Source organism: Labrus mixtus, chromosome 10 (genome assembly GCF_963584025.1).
Source record: "Labrus mixtus chromosome 10, fLabMix1.1, whole genome shotgun sequence".
NCBI lineage: Eukaryota > Metazoa > Chordata > Actinopteri > Labriformes > Labridae > Labrus > Labrus mixtus.
The window spans coordinates 13976534-13986871 of record NC_083621.1 but is presented as its reverse complement, the minus strand read 5'-3'; the positions used below and the strand labels follow the sequence as shown (position 1 = coordinate 13986871).

The 10338-nt window shown below is 39.2% G+C and overlaps 3 protein-coding genes across 4 annotated transcripts in view; 2 read left to right on the top strand and 1 right to left on the bottom strand.

The window, feature by feature from the left end:
• The window catches only part of sowahd (sosondowah ankyrin repeat domain family d), a 257121-nt gene extending 250463 nt beyond the window's left edge, over nucleotides 1–6658 (top strand). Inside the window, exons 2-3 of the mRNA XM_061048516.1 lie at nucleotides 4367–4490; nucleotides 4687–6658. Of these exons, the coding sequence (XP_060904499.1) occupies nucleotides 4806–5789 (984 nt within the window). The 5' untranslated portion in view covers nucleotides 4367–4490; nucleotides 4687–4805 and the 3' untranslated portion in view covers nucleotides 5790–6658. The remainder of the gene's footprint in view (nucleotides 1–4366; nucleotides 4491–4686) is intronic.
• pttg1 (PTTG1 regulator of sister chromatid separation, securin) lies at nucleotides 646–4085 on the top strand. Of its 2 annotated transcripts, XM_061048518.1 has the most exons (6): nucleotides 646–735; nucleotides 1614–1707; nucleotides 1802–1941; nucleotides 2058–2139; nucleotides 2426–2587; nucleotides 3993–4085. In XM_061048518.1, the coding sequence occupies exons 2-6, from the start codon at nucleotides 1620–1622 to the stop codon at nucleotides 4073–4075; spliced, it is 555 nt and encodes a 184-aa protein (XP_060904501.1). In that variant the 5' UTR covers nucleotides 646–735; nucleotides 1614–1619; the 3' UTR covers nucleotides 4076–4085. The 2 variants fall into 2 exon arrangements, with proteins under 2 accessions (XP_060904501.1, XP_060904502.1); XM_061048519.1 differs by lacking the exon at nucleotides 646–735 and having other exon boundaries at nucleotides 1601–1707.
• Nucleotides 6639–9157, bottom strand: rpl39 (ribosomal protein L39). Its single transcript, XM_061048521.1, has 3 exons — nucleotides 9026–9157; nucleotides 8588–8691; nucleotides 6639–6851 (listed from the first exon to the last, which is right to left on the bottom strand). Exons 1-3 carry the CDS (start codon nucleotides 9026–9028, stop codon nucleotides 6803–6805), a joined length of 156 nt encoding a protein of 51 aa, XP_060904504.1. The 5' UTR covers nucleotides 9029–9157; the 3' UTR covers nucleotides 6639–6802.
• Between the last annotated feature and the right edge of the window lie 1181 nt (nucleotides 9158–10338).

Below are 10338 nucleotides of genomic sequence, written 5' to 3'. Positions count from 1 at the left end.
AAACATGCAAAATCTCTCCTCAGAGCGATAAACTAAAATTCATGATGAACTCTAGCTTAGTAGAATTTTATGGACAACAATGAACTTACATGTAGCCTATTATTTACTTTTTTTTATACATATTTATTATTTGTTTATTATTGTATTGCCCTTAATTTATTATTTGTATACTTAATGTTACTGCATTTCGTTTGTATATTTTCTTTGAATTTTAGTTTATTGTATGACTTGTTTATTTTGGTGTATTAAGGTGTATTTATATGATAAAACCAACTTTTTACTTTGCAATAATAGCCTACAATTTGTGTAGTGGCTACGGGAATTTAATTGCAAAAGTAATATAATGGATATCTATTCGTGGTTTTACTTTTCAACGCTAATAATTATTAGTTTACTGAAAAGGTCATGGGCACTAAAAGGGAATAAAGGTGTGTGGTTTGTACCAGTGTGTACTAGTAAGAAAGTAGAAATTATCACGGATTTCAGGTTCAGCAGCATCAATCAGATACTCGCAGTCTATAGTGCAGACAGACCAGACAAGACCCTTCTCCTCGCGGAAGGAATCTGTTGGGACACGCCCATCCAAGTCATGTGACCTACTACAACCAATAGGACGAGGGCAGTGAATTTAAAAAGGTGCCGCAATCCCCTCAGAAACGATTTTTACACCATAACAACGTTTGGATCCAGGTGTGACAGAGCAATCAGCAGAGTCGACCACAAGTGACTGAGGTAGTTATCCTTAACACTTAACAACAGTGTAACTTTCATATTAATACAAGATTCTGAATGTGTATGCTTATAATTTAGCTTCAACTCTCATTTAGCTCGGCTAAGCTACCACAAGTAAACAAGATGCTGTTTGGTTTTAAGTTAGGGAAGCAAACGATTGTTTGGTTTTATCTCCTACATTCACATAGGCGTCACTCGTTTATTTACAATGATATAAGTCATTGCTCTGACAGTCCAAAATGACCGTAACTTTAATAAAGTGTCAGTGCTTTTATAAACTAACGACTGGGTGAAAACAGTGAGTTGACTTAAATTAGTGGGCTACATTGAGGATAGCTATACGTTTTGATTTCACATTACCATGAACACAATTATTTTACAAAACAATACTAACTAAAGTCCAATAACTCTTATATGAAGTTACAACGCTTTAATTTGAAATCTTCAGTCATTTTAGCTCAAATCATAAAATGTATCTGAAGAATCAGAACATATTGTAATTCATATGTTTCAGTTTTTCCCAAAGCAGAAGGTATTTAGTTTATATGACATTGACGGGTTGAAACTACACTTTATGTCTAATGAAGCAAGAATATATGAAAGTTTCACCAAAAATATTCCAATTATATAAGCTGCACCTGTATCACTTAAATGGTTAAATGATTGTGAAAAAGTTGCTTTTCTGACAAACTGTTTCAGCTCTAAAAGTCTAAACATGATTTTCATTCAAGTGGGTGTAAGACAATGACGCATTTAAAAAGAAAATAGCTGCTACATCTGTTTGAACACTGTGCTTCCTTGATGCATCTTCAGCAGGTTAAGTTTTTCATTGTTAGGATGGTTTGAGGGTTGCATGAGCTAACATCAGGTTCTGTTTTCAGAAAAAAATGGCCAACATAATCTTTGCAGAGCAAGAAAATGCCCGTCTTCATCCGCCTTCACTGAAGGTGCGACAGCGACTTCAGTCTGCTCCAGGTATGTAAAAAGCCGACTAATGGATGTCAGACTTGTTTCTTCAAGCAGTGTACAGACATGAATTAACCTCTGCCTTTTTTTTTGTCTCCACCAGAGAAAGTCTTGAAATCTCCCATGATTGCCAAAACCTTTACCACTCCTCTCCCATCTGGTCGTAAGGCTTTTGGTACTGTCAACAAAAAAATCTCAACTCCTGCAGTCAGTGTGCAAGAGAAGAAACTCGTAAAGCCAGAGGTTAAAACTAACTATAATATCTACAATCTATGAGTAATGTCAGACTACTAGAGTGTGATCAGCTTGAACTTTACCTCAAATGATGCATGTACTAACCCACCTTCTGTCCCCCACAGGAAACTAAAGTCAAACAGGCTCCTCAGACCAAGGTGGAGGAATATCCAGAAATTGAGAAGTTCATCCCTTATGACCCATTGGGTAATTATGACACTGGCTGTATGGTCAGATTTTGGATACAGGATTTGAGCTAAATGTATACTGAAACAGAAATAACTATTATCTGTATAAACCCCTCTGCAGCACATTATCTTTGCTTCCTTGAGTCCATTTTTGTCTCATTCCCACGAGACTTAATCCATTGAGGCTAATCTGAGTTGCCAAATAAGTGGACTTGCATATGCCAAAAATCTTATGCAACTTTTTGTAAACTACTATTGAACAATAATAATGATATTACACAAATATTTTTACTCCATTTTGCCAGAGTTTCAGAAGTACAGCATACCTGAAGATTTGATTCCTCTCAGTTGCTTTGCTCTACCTGGACTCGCTTGTTTCCCACAAACTCCACGTCTGTGTGAGGAGGACCTGGGGCAGATTGCTCCTCTCCCGAATCTTTCACCTGTGAAGATGCCAAAAACTCCAGGTATCAAGTTCCTGTTCTGCCTGCATTCACACAAATAGTCAGGGATGGAGTCCTAGTAAATTGAATAAGATGTCTCTTGGGTTTAATTTAGTTGCTTTTGCTTATTGTTCAAATGAACTACTTAGAGAATCATCATACTGCAATGACATTATTATTATTTTTTTTATCAATTAAAACTAGTTGGAATTTCAGTTTTGTAGACCAGCGTTTCACAAGGTTTGGTTGGATGATAATTTCTTGAATCCATGTGTCTATGGTCAAGAATGACTTTTAAAAATGAGTATCAATTTTCTTTTAAGCTTGTAAAATAAAGGCACAGGCAGTCCCCATTACCCTGAGCTCCAGTCATTCATAGTTAGAGTTCTAGTTGGACAGCTTGAATATTAACAAATAGAAATGAACTAGCACTTTTAAAAGTTAAAGAGTTCTTTTCCACAAAAAGCCCCTTGTCAGCAGGAAGTGGTTTGGTTTGACAGTCAGACTTTGAGTAAACCACTGCCTGCAAAATATTTGTCTAAATTTAGGGCAATGAAATGAGCAGCAGAATTTGGGTGATACCCTCTTGATTAAGTAATTTCACCACTGCGGGGCGCTGTTCTCTTTCCAACTCTGCTGTTTCTAAAGATGCCTTTTTTCCTTTGTTATATCTCCAATGCTGGTGGTGGGAAAAAACTGCCTTGCTCCGCTGCCTCTCTCATTTTATGTTTAAAGATAAGTGGACAATCCCACCTTAAACAGGAAATGTAAAAAGAGCCATTTAATCAAATTATTAAACAGGTGCCATGACAAGTTTGCATAAATACTTTTTGTGTTTTTTAAGAAAAAAAATACATCAAAATTACTGAGGACTCTCTCAGTACACCTTTGAGACGGGAGGAGTAAGCACTTTTCATGGTTACGATCCATTTTACTATGGCATTGAAAAGGCCATTCAATTTGGAAACTGTAAGCAGAGTATTGGATTCTCAAATGTCTAGTGGTTAAGGTTTCTAATCCCAACTCTGTATAAAGGAGGAGCTTACCTTGCAAAAAATAAATGTTAAAAACTTATACCAGTTTCTTTGTAGAAATAATTCTGTGGTAACTGTTGATAATCTTATTTTCTGCCTTTTTCCATTGAGGCCCCTTGTGTTGCAAATTAACGTCTAATATATATTTTTTTTCAACCAATGTCTCTTAAATATGTGAAACTAAACAGACCCATTGTAGAAAGTAGCAGTTGTACTGAGTGATATGTTATCCTATCTTGTGTAAAAAATGACTTGATCAGGTTGAAAACAACATGCAGCTCTCCAAAGAGACAGTCACCCTGCAGCTGTAGCCATTACGTATGAGGAACAGCTTTCAAACTACAGTATCATTAACCTACTGTATCATTAACCGTATGGTATCTCCTCCTTTTCAGATCATCGCTCAGAACTAGATGCCTTTCTTCAAACGCTTAATGAGCTGACTGTTGAACTTCCTCCAGAGGCTGATACTGACTGAATGTATATTGTTGTTGTTGTTTTTTCCCATTTTTCCTGAAATAAAGTTTTAGCTTTCACTTTTCTCATTTTGTGCTGCCTGGTCACTGTCATTGTGAAATTATCAAGACAAGCATACAATGCAATACTTCCTGATTTGAGCCCATCAGTGGTCACATGTGAGGGACACTCGCCATTGGTTTTGCCTGAGATTAGAATGAACTTTGTTTCATTTCCTCTTAAAAGGGAAGGACGAGTCTGAACTTCGAGCTGTAGCTCAGTAATTGCGGTAAAACAATCCCTGAAATAACAGAAAAAGCTTCCTATCATTAGATTAACCCCAGAGGTTTCATGGACTGGGACGCGTAATAGTTAAAGAGCGACAGCGCTGAGACGTCAGTGTGCGTTTTTAACGGAGTGCACTTTGAACTGAACAGGTGAGTTACATTGTAATGGCGGCAAGTAAAGAAATGTTAAAATTAGATTTTTATGACCAGAGGCTTAAATGTGAGCTTTTGCTAAAATGCTAAGAAAAGAGGAACTTGGATTTTGCATTTAGATACGTCTTCACTTTCTTATTTTACGCATTTTGTTCGTTTGTCTTTCCCATGTTTGCATCTGAATATTTCCCAGCTGACACGGGGTGAGTCCGGTGGAGAGAAGGGAAACGGTTCCCAGTGTATAATCTGACACTGATGTCCTCCGGGTGTTGTCCAAATAAAGGGAAGTTGCCTTGAACTCCGCCAAGCAGCATGCATGACAGCAGATCGGATGACGCTGGATCCGAACCAGCTGTCAGCAATGCGGACACCCACGGCAGCAGGAGGTCAAGACAGAGAAACGTTGTGGAGCGACTCTCGAGGTATGGCATGCAGGTCATGCCGGCTGCTTTCCAGCAGCGTAGGTCGATGCAGCAGAGGCAGAGAGAGGTCACTGACAGCTCGGCTCCCGGAGGACCTCAGAGAGAGGCTACGGAGAGAGGATCGCTCACACCCGCCATGCGTAAAAAGTACCTGAAAGAGCTGCTTTTGAGCAACTCATCACACGGCGGGTTAAGCAGCGTGCTGTCCTCACAAACAGAACGCGTGTCATCGGCGCAGGACGCAGACTGGGCTCTGTACCCGATGGAGCACGCGTGGATGCTGAACGCAGTGGAGGGGAGCTATGAAACCATCCTGGAGTTCATCTCCACGGACCCGTATCTCCTGACCAGGAAGGATTTCATCAGCGGGTACTCGGTTCTGCACTGGCTGGCCAAGAGAGGACAGGGCGAGATTCTGGTCAAACTTTTGAGGTTTGCAGAAGGAGCGGGGATCCCTGTGAATGTGAACTTGCGGGGCAGCGGTGGGCTCACGCCGCTGCACGTCGCCAGCATGCACAAGCAGTACATGGTCATTAAGCTGCTGGTGGGGGCATTCGGTGCCAGCGTCGAAGCCATGGACTACAACGGCAGGAGACCCTGGCAGTATCTGGAGGGAAACGCCCCGCAGGAGATGAAGGAGCTTCTGGGCACCTGGGACGATGAACACAGTGGCGGATATGCGCAAAACAGCAACAACAACGGCAACAATAACAGCGCCGGCGCGATAAACACGACCGTGCATGACGAGGTGGATTATGGAGACAGAGAGGTGGTCATGAACCCCTTTGAGCGGACCAAGAGGGGGGGCAGCTGGGGGTTTGGGTCTCTGAGGAAGCTGCTACCCTCGTTTTCATTCCTAGGAAACAAGAGCTGAGTGACTGAGAGGGTCCTTTGAATGTGTCTGTCATTTTTATATTCAGTGAGTTGCTGACCTAAAATCGTCATCCTTACAGGCCCAACAAAGTCAGTGCTTACAGTGTACACTTCATCATTCTAGTCTTTCTCTTGCTTGACTCTTACTCTAAAGCAGTGTTCTAGATGTACACCTCTTTCAGGAGAGTTCAGAAAAAAAAGTTAGTTAATGGAAACTCACTGATCTGCCTACTGAAATTGCAGAATTGACTTCTTTTGGGGATTGGTCTGAAAATTGTGTTAATTTCCTTAGTGGTATATTTCTACCACCTTAGGAATACTACATAGACAAACTTGAGATGAAAAACCTTTTTAGTTAGTCTTGCGTCCAACACTTGAATGGTTGCATGTCAGGAAGGTTTGGCACTTCAGTTACAGTAAAACAGCCACTTCTATACATTTCAGAATCTTTATATTGCATTTGTTTTCACTTGACATCCCCTTAATAAAAATATTCAATGAGCTCTTCAACTTGCCTTCTTGCTGACCCACTTCCGTTTATGTACACAACCTAACAGTTACGGCTGACGTGGCTAACATTTCCAGGACAGTTTTCCACATTTTCAGTCCATAAACATTTAGTTTGACCTGCTTCTAGTTTAGCCTCAATGAAGTTGTTTTCTTTAGCTCCGGCTACAAACCCAGAGTTTAATTTCCTGCCCACAATCTTCCATGAATAGTGACTCCGAAGAATTTTCTGTGGTCAAGAGGGTGAAACCCCCTTCTGAGTGCTTCCATTTCTACATAGCTGTGTCAGCACTTCCCCATCTTCATCTGATTTTCATTTATGTTACATGAAAGCAAAATAAAATCATTTTCAGTTTGATCACAGATCTTTTATTGTCAAACATGAGTATCTGTACAAAATGACTGCTGCTCCAGATAACATGGCTCCCTCCCCGCGCTCAGGCCCAGCAGCTGGAGTTCTGGCAGATGTTGGGATGGAGGGACGCTGGGATCCACTGACCCTCATGTTTACAGGCCGAGCTTGGTCCTCCTCCAGTGTCTCCTCTTGGAGTTGTACCTTAAATCACAAAATGTTTCAGAAGTTAATTTAAACTTTGATGGCATGAAATTAACTGTAAAAAAAAATTTAAAAATTAAAAATAAAAGTCCAACTTAAGACTGGACTAGACAACTTAAAGCTTTTATTTAGGATATCAAGTGTAATCTATATACCAAACCAAAGGTAGGTAATGCATTCTTATTAACCCCTAATGAGCATTAAATTGTGTGTTTGTATCTACAACTTCTTGGAAATTCATCTACAAAGTCATTTAATCAAGGAGAACAAAAGGAATTTTAAAATGATATAGGCCAACATACAGCTTACAGAAAGAGGAATCAAATTAACTTATAGGGTGGCTACTCCATGCAAAATTAAGAAACTAAGTTTAGGTTTAATAGCTGAATTTAACTCAAGAATAGCCACACATGAGCAGGTTGTGTGATTTTTGATGGGTCTCTATTTGCACGCTAGTGTTTCACAGACTAGGATTAAAAAAAACATGGCACCATTATATGACCTTTGTGATAACAACCAACATGATTTAAGATCACTTAAGATGGCAATTGTTAACACTCTTTTTAGTTCAAGTAAACCGTTTGTAAATCTACTAGTAAATCACCCTCTAAAGAAACAGCTAGAATCCTCTTAACACCACCGAATCATTGCAGCAGTTTTAGCACTGGATCCAAGCTGTAGACATTTTAGCAATGACTAATACAGAGGAAATCCTTCAGCAGAAGCAAGTCAATAAACTGTTGTTGCAAGCAGTGTGATGTTCAGCTAACAGAGCATCCTTATCACAAACAGTGATCAGGAGTAAGAGCTCTGCAGCAGAAAGATGCTCTCAGCAGGGTTAATGACAGCACTCCAACTGCAATGAAGTGCTGCAATTGCAGACCTGCTTTACATGATGGCGTTTCGGCATACATATCAGCACTTAATACAGAGAGCTGAGAGGAAGCTCAACAATGAAACTCAGATCTGAGGTGCAATTTAAAACATGACCCCTTTATATTGCTTCTAAAATCTTAGTGCTAAAGTCATGAAAGCAGGAAACCATCTGAACAGTGCATGTAAATAAAGCAGAACCTCACATCCTCCATCTTGATTAGGTAAAGCAATTCAATATATCAACCATATCCTCACAAGATACAAATAATAAGGTTTCTGCATTGTGCTTGTATTCAAAGCTGTATTTTGAGGTGATGTGGCATTTCAATAATGGCGAGTCTAATGTTTGTTTACTAGGTATTCAACATTACGCAAGTATGACACTGTATAATTCAACAGCACCACAAAAAACCTAGTTGAAACAACCCTTATCACTGAACATTTATGAGGTCACTGTAGGACTGCTGTTCTAGGCAGCACTTGTTTAATGCAAGTTACATAAAAGGTGACACATGGGTCCAAAACATATATTTTTTTTAAATGTTAAAGATACATTACACATTAATATTTGTGTCCAACTACTACACACTGCTTAAGTCATTTTATCTTTTACTCAACTGATTTTTATTTACAATGTCAGAGCTTTTAATTCAAAATAACATTGAAATGGGAAATCAAGTCTGCAGAGTTTAAATCTGGGTGTACTTTACAATCCGGGTACTTTGTGTAAACAGATGTGAACTGCTGCAGCTCAACGCGTTATACCCACATGTGGACCGTATCCTTCAAGTACACAGTAGAAACATCTTACCTGATTCACCTTGATGTACAGAAAACACACACACGGTTTATGAACTCACCTGATCTTGTTTCCAGTCTTCATTCTGATCCACTGAGGAATGGGCCTGTTCTGTTTCTGCTTCTTGGCGAGGAAGCGCTTAATCCTGAAAGTCTTGTGGGACGACTACAGGAACAAACAGAAAGCAATTAACGCCACACCTACAAACATTTCGCTTACTGTTGCACACTCACGTCCATAAATCAATAAGCTTTTAGGCGTAAAAAATGAAGAAGCCAAAAAAGCCAGGGGACTTCATCTGTAGGTGAAGGATATGAGCTAACACGCGTAGCTACACGGACAGTGAGCCGGCTAGCACAGCTTTAACATGCTTATTTTAAATTATTTCAATCACAATAAACATTTGTGAAGCTTCGGACAGATGTTTATTAACGATTCTACGCATCTGTGCGGGTTAACATGGGATTCCGCCTCGGATGTTTAAAGATTTTGTATTTACCATTTTGTCCGCCGTCCTTTCCCGACTATGGCGGTGGTCGAAGAGAGAGAGGGAAGTGACGTAGCGGTTTTATGCAGTACGAGTCCACCAAACAGCGACACCACGTGGATGTTTTTATGGTCATCCATCTACAGCAGGGACGGGCAACTTCGGTCACAGCAAGGGCCACATTCATTTAACTCTCACTGCCAGGGGGCCAAATTGTAGTACATAACAACGATTAAAATCAATGATGTCTGAAATTTAACTCAACATATACAAGTGATCTAATATTATTATGGACATATTTCTGGTTTTCATGGCAGATTTTGTCATGTTTTCTTCATGTTTCCAATTAATTGATGTGTAAAAGTTGACCTGAGGGCCACATTGAGGGTTGATGGGGGCCGAGAGTTGCCCACCCCTGATCTACGACGAGCCTTTGTTGATGATATCAGAATCAGAATCAGAATCAACTTTATTGGTCAGGTATGCTTACACACACAAGGAATTTAACTTCGGTGAACAATGCCCTCTATGTACACAAGTTTAACATATCACAATAAACACAAAAAAAAAGCACAAAATAAGCCAAGACTAATATGTTCAAGATAATAGTACAGTGCTGAGTAGTGCAAAGAAAGTGCAAGATACTGAAGTAAACGTGTAATAAAAACATGTGACAGATGTGTTAATTTACATGAGGTAGAGTTTTACAGTATTTAAATTACAGGTGTGCATAGATTGATCATTTAGATTAAATAATATTTACGTGTATATGTATATTCACAGTGACAGTTTGGTTCCAGGGTTTTTTCACTGTGACAGGTCTGACACTCTGTGATTGTTCAGCATTCATCAGAGTGACAGCCTGGGGGAGGAAACTGTTCTTATGTCGGGTTGTTATGGCGTACAGTCGTCTGTAATTGTAATGACGACTATGTGTGGTATGTTGACTTGATGCTACGATGTGCACCAACTCCGTTATATTTCAGATGAAAATGCTTCCCTCCAACATGTTTTTTTTTTCTGACAGCTACACTTTGGTGATAAATATAAAATGAAAAACATCTAAAAATATATATTACAATATATTTATAAAACAAACATAACGAAAACTAATTCAAAGTGTTCACTAGCTACAATATTTAAACTCTTCCTACATGTCCGTCCAATGAATACATTATTATATTATATATTTAGATATCATATGGCATCTTATAACTGTATGCAAATTATAACAGAATACAGATTGTGTTTTGGTTGCTTTGATTGCAATTTGAGGTTGATACTTACATTTTTAAAAGCAGGAAATTTACTTGGAAAGTAAAACT

Bases quoted from the DNA above. Each gene is read 5' to 3' on its own strand.
- rpl39 (XM_061048521.1), bottom strand. The intron at 6,852-8,587 runs GTGAGTTCATAA...TTGTGATTTAAG, and splicing joins AAGACTGGAAACAAGATCAG to GTACAACTCCAAGAGGAGAC.
- pttg1 (XM_061048518.1), top strand. From the start codon at position 1,620: ATGGCCAACATAATCTTTGCAGAGCAAGAAAATGCCCGTCTTCATCCG. The intron at 1,708-1,801 runs GTATGTAAAAAG...TGTCTCCACCAG, and splicing joins GCGACTTCAGTCTGCTCCAG to AGAAAGTCTTGAAATCTCCC. The intron at 2,588-3,992 runs GTATCAAGTTCC...CCTCCTTTTCAG, and splicing joins GAAGATGCCAAAAACTCCAG to ATCATCGCTCAGAACTAGAT.